We start from the raw sequence: 20926 nt of genomic DNA, 5'->3' as shown, positions 1-20926 counted from the left end.
ATCTATCATCATACTTTTTATTAAATATAGGTAATGATAATCCTAAAATTAATGAAAATAAACTTAAATCCAATCTTAATCTAGATCTTGTGAAAATTACAACATGATTAAAACAATTACTCAAGTACAACAAAATATTCCACTCAAATATGGCAGTGTAATTTATGACAAGGCAGTGTTTAGACTAGAAAAACATGATTTCCAACTGATCTGGCAGTTATGCATGTTAAAAACACAAAATCTAAATCAGTAATTATCTAAAGTTAGGAGAGAGCCATTCCCAGACAGTTTTGAGTAAAATGACACAAAACCCCCAGGTCCACCCCCTGTAGACATACAAGTCATAAAACAATGATATCACTAAAACAGCCTGGTAGAATAGTTTCATTGACATGGTCAGAACACTTTTGTACAAGAATAGCTATAATGTCAACAAAATCATCTTCTTCCAAGTCATTGCAATCTGAAAATAATAAAAATAAATATGCATCACTATCATAATTGTAAGTTCAATGATTTTTTTTATAAAAGAAACTTATCTATGAGAACTGTTACATAGTTTTGCAATTTTGGAATAAAAAACAAATTCTCAAAGTAACATATTAACACTATATATACGTATCCAGTTAAGTCTATTATCCAGTTATTTATTACACAATAGTGTTCATGATTTGTTCCATTTCAGTATTTGTATTTTAGGTTTATGTCCTTGAGTCAACAATAATGCCGTGTGATTTACAGTACATACCGTCAGTATACAACCTTCCCATCAATTCCACAGTGCTAGTTGATACATCATGGTTGATACTCTCTACACTTTCAAACCACTTCAACAAACTGCTTTCTATGACATTCCAGCAAAGTAGGCCACTGTTTACAAGTATCTCTATAACTAGTAAGAAGCTTAACCAAGATTCCTTACAGTAAAAAAAAAAGTTAAATTGAATTTTTGTTCTAGTTTAGATTTCATTTACCTAGACTAGAATATATAGAGAATATACCATGCAGCACAAAACACATGCTGACTGAATATCTACTAGGATTTGAAATGCCGACAGTGATGAAATTTGAAATGGTTCCAGTACTGAATTTGAAGTATCGTCTCAAAATGTTCAGATGTTTAATGGCAATATGGATGTAATATACTAACCTTGTTTTCATACATGTCATATAATTGTGACATACTTAGAAAGGATTTGAATGATATAACATCTTTCATTTCATTGTATAGATGTACAAATGTGCATAACACTTCAGATTGGGATTCACCAGATACAGGATTACAAGACTGAGGATGATATTTAATGACTGTTGACATCAGCTCTACAATCAATTCACCAATATTGCACCAAATTGCAGATGATTTATCCTATAGAGATACAAAAATCATGTTTATAATCATATCAGTTCTATACAAATGCCATTTTCTGTGTTCAACATGTGTGTGGTGGCTAGGGTCACATCTCATCATACACTGTATATGAGCAAATCAACCCAATTTACATATCATAAGAATTGGCTGGTGGTTTTCAAAAAGACGACGAAAATGAAATTTCTCACCAAAGATTAAATAGAAATGGCAGCTATTTGTAGGTGATAGAGATATGGTGTTACCTTTCTTGATAGGTAAATAAGGCTGACAGTCTGGAGTAATGAGTCCATCTCCTTTAAAACAAATTTATTGTTTGTCTCACAACACCTCATTTTACTCAACAATTCCTGAAAACAAAATAAAGCATTTAGGAATGTCTGTCAAACCAGTATTAGTGGAAAGTGGATATATTCAAGGCATGATTACTGTATTTAACCTATAATGCTTTAAATGGAGCTAGCACATGTCCAAAACCCTTCTTCCAAAAGATTACATGTATTGGACAAATACTCCAATGACCACAAAAGCATTGTGGGTAGAAATCAAAAGATAAAGCATGCCATGAGGTATAGAAATGCCAGTCACTGGTAGCATAGTGGTTGTCGCTCCAGGCTCATGATCGGTAGACCCAAGTTCAAATCCTACCTTAGGCTGAACATCAAAGGGTTAACCCTTACCCTGGGTGAGTGTGCCACAGACTCAATGGGAAGGCCAATTCCACTGGCCGAGATTCATTCACTAACGAATGCGACTTTGGGGGAACCTTTGTTAAGGTCTGCAGGTGCTTGTGTTCGACCGAGCCTGGTTGACGCCAGGATAGCGCATTAAAATTGCCATTTGACAGAGAGATGGCCACACAGCCCTGTCATGTAGTCCCAAACATGAATATGACTTCTGTGGCAAATGCACTATGTGTCAGCACTAGCACTTGCAATTTGCACATACAAAAAAAGTCAGGAGAGACAACAGTGACATTCAATGTCCAGAACTGTCGCCTGGCACAAAAATATTTAAAAAAAAAAAAAAAAAAAAAAAAAAAAAATATGAGGTATAGAAATTAATGAATTAAAATTACAAATTTGGTGGAGGAAGAGAGGGTTGACTCGCTGACAAATTTACAGGCCTCACTTGGCACTGTGTTAAGAGTTCATACATGGCAGCAAAAAAAATATTTTGAACTGATGTGAATTCAACTTACCTTCAATTGTAGAATGAGAGAAGTAGAAGTTGGAACACATGTTTCATCTTTAGAATCTTTGTGTTCTTTGTTGGTTTCTCTGTATGCTAATACTTTATCATCCATCAACAACTGTTCAACTTCAACTGACAGATTCTTGTTTAACTTGGCTATTTATTGCAAACCACAAAAAAACAGTTTATGATTGGAGCGATGATATCAACTAACATTTTTGTCTCAGATACCTCATTTGAGTGTGCACATTAACTTTTTCCATAAGTCAATATATGTTACACAATATTTCTATTTCTGGCTACAGACTACAGTATATTAGATTTGATCTTGTTTGAAAATCACTAAATGAGATATCGTTTTATGAATGCTTTCAATTGAGATCCAAAAAAGTCCTGAATGATTTGTGAAAACGATGTGTATATGTATAACCTACTGTGCAATGCAATTTGACAATGAATAGTGGCATCGTTTTTATTTTTAATTAAATGAGCCAAAGTCAAGTAGTGTCTAAACTGGCTGACATTGATAACTCTGAATGCAAAAAATTATATTAGTCATCACCCAATGCCACTATATTTGATGATTCACCAATGTCCCATATTGCTAGTGTCTCAGTAACTCAAAATAGATGTGGATTCACAAATATTAGCAAATTTTAAGCTGCAAAACTTGCCAACATTTTGGCATACTGGGAATCACTGAAATTTGAAAACATTTGGTAAATATTTTCCTCAATTCATACAATATTTCACATAGAGTCCAAAAGCCAAAATACAACTTTAGAAATGATCTCATGATTAATTTGACTGGTTGATGCCAAGAATAGAATTACTTATCTGATACTTTCACTAACCTGTGAAATCATGTTGTATCCATTGATAGATCTTCTCATAGGTCAGCTGACTTGCAATATTAGATGAGACTTTCACTACTTCACCTTTGGTATTCTCAGGTAATAATAACTTGATGCACTTTAGGCATTTATTTTGACAGTACCTGCAACAAAAGTTTTAACAGTAGACATATAATATTTAACCCCGAGTTAGAAATATAGCTTTATAAATAGAGACATCAACCATCAAAATGAGTCACAGGATTGGTTAGAATTAAGGTTAGAAACACCAATCAACCAATCATGTGACTCATACTACTGGTGGAATCTAACCTTTTCCCTTGAGAAGCCACAGTAGCCTGAGCATTCACACAAGCAATCTGTATTTTTCCAAAAAGTTTCTTTTTAATCTTTGCAGTATCTGGTTCTTCCTCGGTTGACAAATCTTCTTTGATGATGTTAGATATTTCCTTCAGCTCAGTTTGAAATATACCAACCAGTAATCTTGTTAGAATCTGTGTTTTGCAGTTACTTACAACTCGCTCACATACAAAGTCTATGATCTTTTTCACTGACTCAGGTTGGTTGTGGTAGAAATTCTCAATCAATTTAGACTGTAATAACAAATGATATTTTGTTTATTAATAGTAATTACAATGTAATCTATTTCAACAAAATAACATATTTTGACTGTTTTAGATCATTTTACTATTGTTTCTTACACAAGAATGTATCTGAATATCTCAAAATATTGGTTGATGATATATGGTGAAAAAATTATATGAATTTACTTGATTGAAATTAAAAAATTGATAAACCTTTTAGTGGATTTTCAATGATGAAATGTGTTCTCATTGTGTTCAATGAACACCTCTTCTAAATTGCCATTTCATGAATATTACTGTAAAATACTTTAGTTTAGCTGGAATTTTTAGCTGGAATTAATTTTCACTGAAAAGACCTTTTGGGTGTTTTGTATGTAATTTATTTTTACCAATTTCTGACGAGTTGAATGTAAAATATAGGGTAAAAGATATAGATAGAATAGAAGCAACAGAAGCCACATCCCCTCTGTTGTATTGTAGCATTTTATTAGAAGCTGCGGTTTCTAATACAGATTTTACAGTACTACCTTTTACAGTTTAACATGTCTTGTAAATTACTGTAAAGTACCTTATTTTAGCTGGAATTAATTTTCGCTGAAAAGACTTTTTAGGTGTTTTGTATGGAATTAATTTTCAGTGATTTTTGACAAGTTTAATGTAAAATATAGGAAAAAAATGTACCGTAAGGTATATTAGCTGAATCATTCCTTCAGCAAAAATAGCAAAAATTAATTCCAAGCAAAAATAAATTATTTTACAGAATTTGACAGTATTTCTCTGAGAACAGATTGACAGAGAGTTAAAAAGATACACATACAGAAAACTACCTGGGGGGGGGGGGGTACTTAATATTTTTTTATTTATTTATTAACTTACTCATTCCCCGGAAGGAGTGGCAATAGTTACAGATAATAGTAAAAGCATAGTGTTAATAGTATTGCTACATGTACACATGTCAAAAACGCATGCACAGCATTCTACCTTTAAGATATATGGTACACACCTGTAGTTGTTTCTCTACCAGAGTAAATGCACTTTTCTTAGCAGTACTGTTATCTTCTGTTATTTTATCAGCAGCAATGGGAGTGATCTTTTTGTACATTCCACCTTGTGACCTCATACCTACAGCTGACTCCAGTAACAACACCCGTAATTCACCTTCACAAAAACACAGACAGCAATTATAATATTACCAAAATATCGCCATGGTTACACATTACGTAAGAGGTGATAGACTTACTTAAAAACGGACAGCATAGATAAAGAAAATGCTGATCAATTAAATCCATAGAGTCCAAACTCAAGGAATTTGAAGCGGCAGTGGTGGTAGTGATTGGTAACACAGAATCCTTCATGAAGCAATCATCATATACCTTGAAGAAGAAGCCCTCGGGAAAGACCGGTATCTAGAAAAACAAATTTATGAATTATAAAAATGAATTATCACATTTCCAAAATTTATATCAATGTAATCATGACAAAATATTTTAAATATGTGCAGTCTGGTAAATTTCAAGATTGCATAAAGTGATCTTGTTGTTGATATCCAACACAGTAACAATGCATGATGGGTAATAGTTAGGGCAGTCATTAAGTTACCTCAAATAGCCAACCAAGTAACACCAACATGAGTATATAATTACAGTTAATAACACGACTTCTAGTCAATGCTTCAGCAATGTGTCTGAAAATGAAAATCAAAGAAAGCTTAGAAAGAACTCCCATGTGCTGAGAGTAATGGAGACACATTAAATATAATTTGAAATTACTTAGCTGAAAACTAATTATGCAAATCAGAAAATTAACATGAACAGATTTGATTGTAAAACTAATGAGGTCTGCGCAATGTAACAAAAACTCTATGTACCAAGTTTAATTGAAATGTGATTAGAACCAAAAAATTATGAATTATTATGCTAATTGGGGAAATAATATGAACAGAGTTTTACCCCAAACTAATTAGGTTTGTACATTGTCCTAGAACATCTTTGTACTAAGTTTCATTAAAATGGAAATTAGTTCTTTAGATATCAGTGTGAAAGCTTAAAATTGGTTAATTATGCAAATTGGGTAATTAATATGTACAGATTTTAACCCACAATTATCCAGGTCTGTCTATTGTCCTACAGCATCCATGTATAAACATTCATTGATATGTGATGATTACCGGTAGTACCTGAGATATCAGTGTGAAAGTTGGAAATTGGTTAATTATGCAAATTAGGTGATTAATATGCACAAATATTGACCAAAAACTAATTGGATCTCTGCATAGTCCTAAAGGATCTATGTACCAAGTTTCATTGAAATGCGATGATTAGTACTTGAGATACCCGTGGAAAAGCTGAAAATTAACTAATTATGCAAATTAGGTGATTAATATGCACAAATATTTATCCGAAACAATCAATCTCTGCATAGTCCTTGAGTATGTAAGTACCAAGTTTCATTGAAATGTAATGCTCACTACTTATATCAAAAGCTGAAAATTAATTAATTATGCAAATTAGGTAATTATATGTACTGATATTACCATAAAAACTATCAGGTCTGTGCAGTGTCATATGACATCTATGTACCAAGTTTCATTGAAATGTGATGATTAGTACTTGAGATATCAGTGGAAAAACCGAAAATTGACTAATCATTATGCAAATTAGGTAATTAGTATCCACGGATTATTACCAAAAACTAATCAAAACCTAGCATTAGTTCAGAAAATCTATGTACCAAGTTTCATCAAAATCCAATGAGTGGTTGTTTAGATATCAGTGGAACAGTCATGGAACCACTAAAAAATAGCTAATTATCATGCAAATTAGGTAATTAATATGCACGGATTTTTACCAAAAATTAATCAAATCTGCGCATATGTTCAGAGCATCTATGTACCAAGTTTCATCAAAATCCAATGAGTGGTTCTTTAGATATCAGTGGAACAGTCATAGAACAGCTAAAAATTAGCTAATTATCATGCAAATTAGGTAATTAACGAGCATGGATTTTAACCAAAACCTAATCAAAACCTAGCATTAGTTCAGAGCATCTATGTACCAAGTTTCATCAAAATCCAATGAGTGGTTCTTTAGATATCAGTGGAACAGTCATAGAACAGCTAAAAATTAGCTAATTATCATGAAAATTAGGTAATTAACGAGCATGGATTTTTACCAAAACCTAATCAAATCTGCGCATTGACCCAGAGCATCTATGCACCAAGTTTCATCAAAATCCGATGTATGGTTCTTGAGATAGCAGTGGAACAGTCGGACACACATACACACACACACATACACACACACACACACACACACACACACACACACACACATACAGACACACTAACTGCAAAGACTCCCATTTTGTGCTTCACACATGGGAGTCAAAAAACAGATACAGCTTTACATGAAGTAATCTCAATATTATTCTCAAAACTATACCATTATGTATGTTTACTGTGTCAACTATTCACAAAATCAGACAAGAATGACTATGAACTCACATACACATTTAACATAATGGCTGCCAGGCAGCTATTAAATGTTAAATCCTTTGAATCAAAGAAAGCTTAGAAAGAACTCCCGTGTGCTGAGAGTATTGAAGACACATTAAAAATTAATTCAAAATTACTTGTACATGAGATATTGATGGAAAAGCTGAAAACTAATTATGTAAATCAGGTAACTAATATGAACAGAACAGAACAAAACAATTATGAATTATTATGGTAATTAGAGAATTAATATTAATCAAAATTAATCAGGCCTGTCTATTGTCCTAGAGCATTTATGTACCAAATTTTATTCAAATGTGATGATCAGTAATTGAGATATCAGTGTTAATTAATTATGTTAATTAGGTGATTAATTAGCATAAATATTTACCAAAAACTAATTGGGTTTCTGCATAGTTCTCTTTAAAAGTTTCATTAAAATCCAATTTGTGGTTCTTTATATATCAGTGGAACATTATGCAAATTAGGTAATTAATATCCAATTAAAACTAATCAGGTGTCTGCATAATCCTAGAGGATCTATGTAGCAAGTCTCATTGAAATATGATTACTACTTGATATATCAAAAGCTGAAAATTAATTAATTATGCAAATTAGGTAATTAATATGTACTCATATTACCCTAAAAACTATCAGGTCTGTGCAGTGTCATAAGACATCTTTGTATCAAGTGTCATTGAAATGTGATGATTACTAGATGAAATATCAAAAGCTGAAAATTAATTAATTATGCAAATTAGCTAATTAATATATACTGATATTACCCTGAAAACTATCAGGTCTGTGCAGTGTCCCATGACATATATGTACCAAATTTCATTGAAATGTGATTACTACTTGAAATATCAAAAGCTGAAAATTAATTAATTATGCAAATTAGCTAATTAATATATACTGATATTACCCTGAAAACTATCAGGTCTGTGCAGTGTCCCATGACATATATGTACCAAATTTCATTGAAATGTGATTACTACTTGAAATATCAAAAGCTGAAAATTAATTAATTATGCAAATTAGCTAATTAATATATACTGATATTACCCTAAAAACTATCAGGTCTGTGCAGTGTCCTATGACATCTAAGTTTTATTGAAATGTGATGATTAGTACTTGAGATATCAGTGGAAAAGCCAAAAATTGATTAATCATTATGCAAATTAGGTAATTAATATTGCACAGATTTTTACCCAAAACTAATCAAATTTGCGCATTAGTTTGGAGCATCTGTGTGCCAAGTTTCATCAAAATCCAATGAGTGGTTCTTTAGATATCAGTGGAACAGTCATGGAACAGCTAAAATTCAGCTAATTATCATGCAAATTAGGTAATTAATATGCATGGATTTTTACCAAAACGTAATCAAATCTGCGCATTGGCCCAGAGCATCTATGCACCAAGTTTCATCAAACACTGATGTATGGTTCTTGAGATATCAGTGGAACAGACGGACGGACACACACACACACACATACACACACACACACACATACAGACACACTAACTGCAAAGACTCACAGGAGTCAAAAATGTAGTACATGTGCCATCAATGCATGTTTGTGTAAAATATTTACTATAGTTGATTGCCCAGCCATTTCAATATTAACATAATAGAAACACACACTAGATGCTAACCTGTAAAGCTTTAATAATTGATCCAATACACTATGATAGTATTCTAAATATGGTGCTATGCTGTCCATCATACTGATATAATCTATTACCCAGGGTAAGGTCAATATCAATCTATCTTGTTCTGTGGCTAGTTGTAATTCACTGAGGATGTCCAGTGGTTTGTAAGACTGAAATATACAAAGTAACATAGAGAATAAAATTCACTGTTTATGTACCCAGTTCCACATCATCAAGATTATTAAAAACATGCATAACTACCGTATTACAACCTTGTCCATTGAGAATCTAGATTGAATAAAAAAATGAATGAATACAAACTAACAATGCATATTACTGCATTATTTCAGGACTTTTATACTCATTTTTGTCATTTGAAAAGTCGTCATCATCATTACATAAAACAGTAATTAATATTCATGTTCCTCAAATAATACTACATGTACTGTATTAATCTCAATGTCCCTTACAGAATAATATAACATGAATTGCATGAAAGTTACTAAAAAATAAGTTCAACATATCTAAGCTAAATTTGGCACAAAAAATACTAGCCATGTTCAACAATTTTGACATTGTATAGAACCATATTAATCTAAACATACTCATAAATCTATGAACTAATAGACAGTACAACTCTACTGATTTAATTGAAATGAACTGCATCTCACCTGATTCCTGATAGCAATTATAGATGACTGAAGACTGGAAGGCAGTTTGTCTGGACTCTGATAAGGTAAAAACACAACCAATCCTAAAAATTTGCCCAGTATCTTGGATGTCAGCAATCCATTCAATAAAGTATCTCTTTGTTCCTATAAATAAGGAATATTGTAATTACTATATCAGAACACATCTCAAATATACATAAAGCAAAATCATTAAAAAATATCTTATTTTAGCCATAGACTTACCTGCGTCATTTACATGTAAGCACATGTGCTGCTAATAGAGCAAATATGGTACGTAAAAATGTAACTGCAAGCAGTGATCAGGGTAATTTCAAGCGGATATGATATACCGGTAACAATGAAATCATGACCACATATGATAACTTCAGTAATATATCATAAAACTAATGAAGTTTGTGTATTGTCCCAGGGCATCTATGTAATTTCCATTGTGTGCCAAATGAACAATTAAGACATGCAAAACCAACATTTACAAAATAAAGACATGACATGGAGTGATAAAAAAATTACCTGAAATAAATTAGGCATTTCAGATTCTTCTTCTGAATTTCCCTCAAGGGAAAAATCCATTCTATTTATCTGAAAGATGAAAGACATTTTAGAATTGATGTTCTCAGTAAAATTGTAATTATTAATTAGCTATATTGAAAATTATTGCTGATAACTGTTATGCTAGAAACAAACCAAATATAGGAATAACACATGTTGTGTTCAAGAAATGGATCACTACAAGTCTGTACCTCAATTGACTGCACTCAATGTGTTATGCAGCCATGCTGCTTGACTTATAATGGTAATACTGTACATTGCAATAATATCGTAATACTGTGATGTACATACCTGCATTATCTTGGCTGATAAACTATCCATCAAATGTTGATTGAATGCATGACTACATGGGAGTAATAATATTTCACAATTAGAATGTTGTAAATACTGTAGAAAACCAATGTAACATATAACATCTAATATGTGTATCAATCGTGGCATTTAATTTCACTATTTTGAAGTTTTGAGCAATTTCACTGGTTTCAAACTCCATGACTTGGCAGGAAAACAATAAATTCTATTTTTATTTTAAGTGGATAATTATTGCATTTACAATATGCTAGGAATGGAACACTTGTGTTTCGTTTCACAATCAGGGCTCTAGTGAAGAAATTACTTAGTAACATGATAAGATACGCAGCTACAATTTGATAATCAAACAAGATGTGATATATTATGATAACAAGATTACATCATGTGATGACACAGAGCGATTTGATTGGATATTACCTGTCAGCTATGAGAATGAAGCTATGAAAGAATTCCTGAGAGCCAGGAAATGTTGGTGCTGGCGAAGGACCACCATGGGATAATGGAGTTATTAATCTCTCCTGTAAACTGAAAAAATAAAACATTTAACATATTAATCCACACGGTTCTAAATTCAAATAATAGTTACACACGTAGCAATATGCTATCTGGTTTAAAACACACTGCAGCTAAGTATAAAAAGACACTTCATTCACTGTAGTTTTAATCTTCCTAGCAATCTGCCCCTGAGCACCTCCTCTTTTCACCCCCACTCATACTGCCCCTGGGAACCTCCTCTTTTTATCCCCACCATACTGCCCCTGGGAACCTCCTCTTTTTACCCCCACTCATACTGCCCCTGGGAACCTCCTCTTTTCACCCCCACCCATACTGCCCCTGGGAACCTCCTCTTTTTACCCCCACCCATACTGCCCCTGGGAACCTCCTCTTTTTACCCCCACCCATACTGCCCCTGGGAACCTCCTCTTTTTACCCCCACCCATACTGCCCTTGGGAACCTCCTCTTTTTACCCCCACCCATACTGCCCCTGTACGTGAGCATAATATTTTTACTCCAACCAGGACTGCTCCAGAGAACCTGTTCTTTTTACCCAAATCCAGGCTGCCATTGAGAATCTGCTCTTTCTACCCAAACCCAGACTGATCCTGGGAACCTGCTCTTTCTACCCAACCCCGACTGCTCCAAAGAACCTGTTCTTTTCATCAAATTCAAGACTGCCCCCGAGAACCTTTTTTTTTTTATCCCAATACAGACTGCCATTGAGAACCTGCTCTTTCTACCCCAACCCTGACTGCTCCAAAGAACCTGTTCTTTTCATCAAATTCAAGACTGCCCCTGAGAACCTGTTTTTTTTATCCCAACACAGACTGCCATTGAGAACCTGCTCTTTCTACCCCAACCCTGACTACTCCAAAGAACCTGTTCTTTTCATCAAATTCAAGACTGTCGCCGAGAACCTGTTTTTTTTATCCCAACACAGACTGCCATTGAGAACCTGCTCTTTCTACCCCAACCCAGACTGCTTCTGGGAACTTGCTCTTTTCATCCCAACCCTGACTCCCCCTGAGAACTGGCTCTTTTCATCCCAACCCTGACTCCCCTGAGAACTGGCTCTTTTCGTCCTAACCCAGACTGCCCCTGAGAACTGGCTCTTTTCATCCCAACCCAGACTGCCCCTGAGAACTGGCTCTTTTCATCCCAACCCAGAATGCCCCTGAGAACCTGTTCTTTTCAGCCCTAATCAGACTGCCTCTGAGAACCTGCTCTTTTTATCACAACCCAGACTGCCCCTGAGAACCTGTTCTTTTCAGCCCTAATCAGACTGCCTCTGAGAACCTGCTCTTTTTATCACAACCCAGACTGCCTCTGAGAACCTGCTCTTTTTATCACAACCCAGAATGCCCCTGAGAACCTGTTCTTTTCAGCCCTAATCAGACTGCCTCTGAGAACCTGCTCTTTTTATCACAACCCAGACTGCCCCTGAGAACCTGTTCTTTTCAGCCCCTGCCTCTGAGAACATGCTCTTTTTATCACAATCCAGACTGCTCGTAAGAGCCTGCTTTTGTCATCCCAACCCAGAATGCCCTCGAGAACCTGCTTTTTCATCCTAAACCAGTCTGCCCTTAAGAACCTGCTCTCCCTATCAACCCAAAAAATAAACATACACTCACCGTTTCAATTTCTCTGGGTTCTGTTTCCTAAGTTGTTGCAAGAAATACATATCATCAGAATTACCAGTATCATCAATTTTAGTACTTCCTCCTTTACACATCTGAATATCAACAACACATGTAGATCATTACCATTTCATGTGCTACTCTTGTGTTACTCTAAATTGTTTAATTTTCATTGTTAGAAATTTTCAGGATTTTATAGCATTCATAAAGACAACATTACATGAAAGTCACTGACATCTTGCTATTAAAATAGTTTACAGTAAGACTACAGGTAAAGTGAAAAACATACCTTAATAAGTTGGGACTGGAAAAGTCTTACAAAGTGAGCAAAGTTGGCAAATTCTAGCTGATGATGTACTAACTCCCTGAAATATATAAAATGATCTTATTATTAATATTAGATACATGACAGGTATATAGTTCATAGTTTGAGAAAATAGAAGGTGCAGGTTATAGCAGGTGTATCCTCTTTTAATTTATCGTCATGTACAGCAAAGAATTGAATTCAGCATGACAGTGCATCAATCAATCGACTTTTAAAAAGTTCTGATTTACATCCAGTAATGTTCCATCAATGTTACAAGACTATGTAAAGACATTCTTGTTTAATTCAATCGAATAATTATCAGCAAGCAAGACTAGACTGATGATGAACTCAACAATAAAAATAACAAGTGATGGCAAATTACAGTACCGAGTGTTTACCATATTTTATGAGCCATAGCTGTTTTCATTGTCCATCCAGTTTCATGACGGTGATCTTCCCATGTTCTGATCAGTTCATAAAATAAATCTCTGAAAACATGGAACAACAAATTACAATGTGGAACAACAAAGATTACAAAACAAGAATGAAAGGAGGTTACAAAGCATTGTATGTGTTTTGCTAGGCAACTCAGATAAACATTTTATTACCTTTGTTTTTTAAACTGATGAAACGACTTCTCGTTAGGAAAATTAGTCTTATTATCAGTATCAGCTTGGAATGCCACACTTGGTACACTAGATATTGCAGACAGGCATCCTGTATTGGACGAGATTGCACTTAATTCTGATAAGGTACATTTCAAGTCAGATGAAAATTCACCAACTCTTGGATTGTCAGTTAAAAGTCTAACAGTCGCTTTATCAAGGAATGACAACAATCTGACAAAACAAAGACACAGAACATAGAATGTGTGTTACTGACAATATGGCATTACTCTAAATTAGTATAATATGCATTAAACAGAGATGACAGTCAATGATGACTGCTTGCATTACAAAGAGAATCACACAATTGATGTACATAATGTTAAGGTAGAGATGCAGTTTATTTGTGAATTTCAATCAAAAATATTTTTTTCCGTTTTTTATATAGATTTTTATCTAAAGAACATTCTGTGAAAATTTGACCAATGAATTCTTATTGGAACACCATTAAAATTGCTGTTTATTTTCTGGTTAAAAATAAAAAAACACTCACACGTGGCAATGTTTATGTCCAATTGCCTAATTTGCATGAGTAAGCAAATAACAGGACCTTTGATTGACAATATGCATATCGAGATTGTACGGGTCATAGATCATTCAATTCACGCGCATGTGCAATTATTCTCGAATCAGTTATCGCTCGCTAGCAAACCAAACATTATATTTCCTCAGCGTTTTTTCCTAATTTTTATCATTACATTATGCGTGGTGTGAAAAGAAAGAGAGGTAGAAAGAAGATTCAGATGATTTCTATGTCGGAAGAGGCAAAAGCTACACTGAAGGCATCAGCCTGCCGGACGAAAAACAAAATCGATGTGAGCGTCCAAACGTGACTTTCCCTGAAGGCGTGAATCCGAGTTTCTGATTGACTGAAAGATTTTATTTTTAAATAATTATTATCAAAAAATAAACTGAGCATGTGAAGAATAATTTAACATTGTTTACAGTGATAACAGCTCATTGTCAAAACGCAGCTTACCCATTCACGCTAGTCACAATAAACATCATACTCTTGAATAGGCGTCAATGACTACGGTAAAACTTAGACTCTATATTAGGCATCAGGAATAATTGAAATGCCCGAAAATGACGCCAAAATACACCTTAAAAGTCCTATTTTATTTTTTTCTAAATCCCATCCCGAATTTACGGCAGAATCTGGTCCCTCAAATAAGGGACACGTGAGCTTTGATTCTAACCGGATATATTGCACTGGGTCGGGGAGATACATACTTTCACGTATCTTTTGTCTAATGCTAGGTGCTAGGTGGTGCGAGACAGCTTTGTTTGCAACCGGACGAACTCCGTTTAATTCAATGAAGCAAACAACTGACAATGCTAAAATAAATTGCAGAGGTACGCTAAAATTAATTGAAAACAACCAAATAATTTCAATGAAAAATAAATCACAGAGAGAGGTAACTTGATACATTACGGTAACAACTCTTTTGACGCGCTGACCGCTTCTCCGCGTCTGATGTTTTGTTTTCCTTGTCATAATACTTACTGATTGATGATTTTGTTTTGATTTTTGAGTTTTTTAGCCTGCAACTCGGCCACAACCTTTGCTTTTTCCGTGAAAAATGGGGAAGTTTACGTCAATTTGACGGACATTCCATTTTTTTAAAACTAACGAGCACACTGTTTAGCACTCCTATTTTTTCATTTGCTGATTTCTATTCAGAAAAATTCGACCGCTCGAAAATGCACCTTAATTTTGCACTCATGTCATGTCAGATTTCCAACACTAATTATTTAAAACCGGTCGTTAGAAGCTGGAGCTCTCTCCTTGCAGCGACTGTCGCTGGTAGTACAACAGCATCCGTGCGCTGATTGTCTGCGAAAATCCCTGAATAAGGCGTTACCAAAATCGGAAAAAATAAAAAATTGCCTCCTTAAAAAACGAACAGAATTCAAATATTTCTTTTAACAAATATGTTGCAGTGGGAAAATGGGATTGGAAACGCTGAACAAAACTTCTGTGCCTCGCGTTTCGATTCTAGGATTACGCGATTATTCAATTATTGTGCGTTCGCTTCCTGGAGTTAGTTCTAAATACTACATAAAAATCATCAAGAATAATTAATTTAATATCCCACTTTGTACTCTATTGACAAGGTGTTCCCCCTTCAAAATGCATCCGGACAGTTTATTAGGGCGAGTGGCACAAAAATAACAAGTCCGCAATTAACATGGATATATAAATTATGCAAAAATAGAAAAGAGTGAACTTTGAGGGCATGCTGTGCGATTTTGAAAGCCGTTAGAGAGATGAGTGGACGGAATTGAATTAGTAGTATACCAAGGTATCCAGTGACTTTAAGTTTTTGAGCTAATTTGTTTTAAACCACTTTTGTCCAAAAAAGCATATTTTTGACCCAAAATCAAAAACGCATTCTGGATATTTAAAATAAAGACAAGTTTTACAAAGTTTGTATAATAAGCTTTCAGAAAATATATAACATGCTGGATATATAATACCATCTTCATTGTCTAATTACTCAATTAAAAAGCAAGCCAAATAAACTGCATCTCTACCTTAATTCATTATTGTTGGCAACCAGACAGAAATGTATGAATTAAGTTGAACCATTCACTCCCAAGATCAGATCCAGTTACTGAACAGAAGAAATAGATAATGTTGATTAAATTATAAAAAAATTAATCAGAAAAGAAAAAAGAAATCAGAAAAAAAGTGAGGTACATCAGTAAATCATTACCTATTTGTAATAGTTTTACCTTGTTTGACTGAAGTCAAACATGGTATGTCCATTAGTTAAATAATAAATCTGTTATTTATGATAATCAGTAAGAATAAATTGTTCAGTTATTCTCCTCAGGATTATAACATAATCCTGTGACAAATTTGCATAACAATGTAATATGTTAATTACCTCTATTGTATTCATCATTAAGCTGCATGATTATTTATCCATAATTATAGAAAAGAAGGACCCTACTCTAATGTGTCAGAGAAATGGGTAAGGACGCTTGAAAAACTAAACAAAAAATGGCCACCAGTTGGCCATATTGAATGTTATCCTAGTCAATTATTTATGATGTCAATGACAAAAAAGAATAAATGTAGTTTTTTTAGCCAAGATACAATTAGTAAATGATATAAAGGCAGCAACTCACCTATGTACATGTAGTTTAGCCAAAACAGTAACAGCAAAGAAAACACAGTTATGAGCAGTTCTGAGATAATTTATTTCTTCACTATCTTGGCTAAAATCTTCAGACAGTGTTTCTTCACTGATGCATCTTGACGTTAATAATTGTATTATAAAATACAATTCTACAGTTATATTTGGTACCAGAAATTCTAGAAATAACAAACATTTTGCATTACATCATCACTGTGAGTTATCAAGTTTAAGAAACATAGTTTGAACACAAACAGTTAGGGTATGTCACAGATATGGAAAAGCTTTTATTAAAATCTTATAATGAAAAACAAAATGACATGCAACAAGGCCCCATAATGTCAAAGTACCAAGTTTGAACAAAATCCATTCATACACGATCCAATCCCAGAATGGCAGAAATGCTAGATTTTGATGAATTTTTAGCCCCCAAAACGCCGCCATTTCAGTCATCTTCAATATTCATGAAACAATGTGCATGTGTAATGTGTAATGTTTGACATTTTAATATGATCAAAGCTAGCATGGCCAAGATAACAAATGGCAAATAAGTTCAATCCATAAGACCTTATTTTTGGACTGCATCCAAATAAGAACTTAAAAGCTGAAGTTTGACAATAAGCCTTTAGCTTTGCATTAGCTGACAGCAGAGCAGAAGGAAGTATGCACATTAAGTTCATTGGAAAACTGCAACTCATTGCTGAACAAAATTCCCAAACCTTCGGTTTCATCCTCTCCTCGAAATGGCTGAAAATTACAACGAGTCTTTAGTGGATATAGACCCACATATTTAATTACACAATTTATTTTGAACATTGATGTCTTTCTATTGTTCACATCAATTAGCATATTGTTATTATATTTAATAGTGACATAGTATGTTAAATGTATCTATACCTTGTACACAGCAACTATAGATGTCAGCTAAGAGATTTAATTGGTTGATACAAGTAACTCTATCTCTTCTCGGTTGTATCACTTCTACCTTACACATTGTGTTAATAGATGATTTAGTTGGAGTTATTGGACCTGTTAATGGCAGTTCACTTTTATGAGGGCTTGCTGCAATTACATCCACTTTCTGCTTCTGTCTTTCAATTCGTAGCAATTCTCTTTCTTCATCCAATGCTTTACATGGTGTTGACAGTGTCTTCGTTTCTATTTGGTTATGATTGATTTCAGAGGCAGTAAATGCAGATTGTTCAGAGGGTAGTGATGGCGATGATGTAAATAATGTCTGTGTTCTGTTTTGTAATCGATCTCCAGAGACTGGAGTTGGTTTGATTCTTCTGGTGACAACAGGTTTACTTATTGGAGGAAAATCTTCTAAACTGTCAAGGTGTATCTCATTAACAGACTTCAGTTTGTGTTCATTGCTACGTCTCTTGTTCCCAGATTTTCTTTTTGTTCCTGGTGACTGATGATACTGACCTTTATACCTGTCATCATCCCCAGTTTTCTTCCGGTATCCCCTTGGCAACAAGATCTCTGGTGATAGGTTTGTAGCATGATCCCTACTTTGAGCTAATGATTTGTGCCTAGGTGTGTAATGTGAGTCTCTGTGTTTACTATCCTCAAAGTAAGGACTGTATGGTGAATACACAAATTCTTTTCGTGAGAAACTATCTTCAGATTTCGCTGATCGTGGTGTGACTGATTGTCTGTCAGTTTTTGGAGTTGTCAGCTGAAGTCTTGGACTAGCATTTTTATTTGGACTAACAAACAATTGTACCCTATTAGAGCTGGTCCTGGTAGAGCTGGCGGATCTACTAAGTGAGCGAGGTGTCTTCACTGGTGAGCAACCATTTGACTGGCTTGATACCAGTAAAGGTGAACTTTGTTCTCTCAAATTGTCCAAAAGATAAGGAACAAATTCTGACTTCAAATTAGTTTGATTTAGAAGTTGCAATGCAGTAGAACAGTCCTGTAAATAAGAATAAATAAGTTACACTTTTGAAGTTGACCAAGGCTAAATGACGTCACTGTATAAGAACTTCCCTCGGAAAGTGTAACAGCTAAAATGTCAGGAAATGGTCATCTGCTACCATTAGTATTTTGCTATGAGCGTTTTGGTATTTTACTGTTGTTGTCTATTTTCCCTACATTCTACATGCATGGAAAGACATTTATTTGTACAATTCTCTCAAAAGACAACACATCTGAAGCAAATGACCTGTTCACTTTGTCAACTTTTATTTGCAATACCGTTTGGCGTCACTCATTTGTGTCACACAAATCTATGGTAAGAACAGTGTTGATAAATTCCTAATATCTAAAAACAACAAATTTAAAGACACATAATTTATCAGAAAGACCTACACAAGAAGAGCTATGGACCCACAGCAACCAGCAGTGTACACTGTCATTTTCAAACTTCCCGCTTGTCGCATACGACTTATTTACCACTTCCGTGTCACTGAGAATGTTCTAGAACTGTACTGTGTCTGGGTGGAATATTCTAGCTTTTTTTTAGAAAATGGTTGAATAGGTAATAAAACACTGTAGGAGGCAATAGAAGGTAATGGAACATTCTAAAAATTGGTAGTAAGTTCCAGACTCATTATGTATGCTGATGTAATGGTCTCTTTATATATAGGGGAGTTGTTCAGCACTGAGTTCAGATCGGAGATCTCGTTGAATTGTGTTGGAGTTTAAGTATATAGTTATTGGAGGTTTGGAGTTTTACCGCGTTATTGTACTTGATGTTTGCAGAGTATAATAATACCAGTACCAGTTGAAACCTCATCTGTTGGCTCCGTGTTCGTATGTTATCATCGCCGCCAGGGAAGTCTTTATGTTACTGTTGCCATTTTGGTATTTGAACCATCACACCTGTACTATACCAATTACGGTAATATTACGTTGCGTGTGACACCGCTACATACATACATACAGACAGGGTCATTCCTTTCAAGGGTGTGTATTCATCATGGTGTCATTATGGCGATCGTTATGATTGGTCAATGGCAGTTTTAAAATTAATTATAAATATTTACGCTTATAAAGCATAATTAAATATTGAAAGCATTGTATTGTTAGTACACCGGGTTTCATGAAGGCACGTATTTATTTTATATAAAATATTTATAAATGTTTCTAAATCTCAAATGGTAACTGAAAAGAACTTGACGATGCAATCACAATCCTTAGTGGATATATAGAACACGACTGCAGTCAGTTCAATCAATCTCTCCTTTGACACATACAGGCTTGCAATTTAATGGTCTGTACCAAACAATAATGGTACTGCTTGTATTTGCATTCTTTTACGAGTGTAATGTCATACATTTTATACAAATTTGATATTGTAAATTCTCAAATGATTGAAGAACCCAAACACTCGTGAGTAATGGACATTACAAATGTTATTTGAAAGCACTTTTGAATTTTAAAGGGTGATGAGAAGTGTTTTATAATTATTCATAAATGTTCATAAAACAAAATAATTTACGCCTACAAGAAACAAGTTTTGGACGTGAAAAACAACATAATTGTGATACATATGGCTTAAATCAATATAAACAAGCATAGTTGATGCCAAATTCCTGTACACGTATGAATCACGCACAAATGTTAATAATCAATTGCTCACTGGATTAGATTGACAGTCACACTCGGTGACAGTGACAGTGGGTGGTGATTAAACTTCAAAACAGTTCAAACTGGTGTGGTAGAAAATCGTGGTTAAACCACCAAAGTACGTAGAGAAAATGGTTATGTACTTTATACTTTACCTGCTTTTGCTCTTTTTTCAACCAAATGATCACATCTTTTGGCAACACTTTGCCTTGGAGAAGAAGGGCTACCACAGCCGCCATTATTTGAAGCGCTGTTCGTTTGTTGCCTCAAACTTTTTTTTAGTAATAGCGCCCTCTGTGATCATATCTATAGTTTGTCTGAGTACAGTTCTAATAATATCGCAAATATAAATTTGATTTATTATATCAAAAAACATTTGTACTAAATATGTCT

General features: G+C 34.2%; 1 protein-coding gene across 1 annotated transcript; it reads right to left on the bottom strand.

Moving 5' to 3' along the window:
- Positions 1 to 341: 341 nt before the first annotated feature.
- LOC144353841 (codanin-1-like) lies at positions 342 to 20801 on the bottom strand. The gene is made up of 22 exons (XM_085504559.1): positions 20689 to 20801; positions 17852 to 18878; positions 16947 to 17133; positions 13752 to 13982; positions 13542 to 13631; positions 13126 to 13201; positions 12831 to 12931; positions 11118 to 11225; positions 10680 to 10731; positions 10350 to 10418; positions 9819 to 9962; positions 9151 to 9317; positions 5601 to 5685; positions 5242 to 5407; positions 5005 to 5159; positions 3730 to 4010; positions 3418 to 3560; positions 2571 to 2719; positions 1615 to 1719; positions 1151 to 1369; positions 749 to 917; positions 342 to 463 (listed from the first exon to the last, which is right to left on the bottom strand). The coding sequence occupies exons 1-22, from the start codon at positions 20770 to 20772 to the stop codon at positions 342 to 344; spliced, it is 3930 nt and encodes a 1309-aa protein (XP_085360685.1). The 5' UTR covers positions 20773 to 20801.
- Positions 20802 to 20926: the final 125 nt, after the last annotated feature.

The sequence above is a fragment of the Saccoglossus kowalevskii genome, chromosome 2, assembly GCF_978046115.1.
Source record: "Saccoglossus kowalevskii chromosome 2, keSacKowa6.1, whole genome shotgun sequence".
Lineage (NCBI taxonomy): Eukaryota > Metazoa > Hemichordata > Enteropneusta > Harrimaniidae > Saccoglossus > Saccoglossus kowalevskii.
Note: the sequence above shows the minus strand (reverse complement) of the source record. Positions and strands in the feature narration are given on the sequence as shown.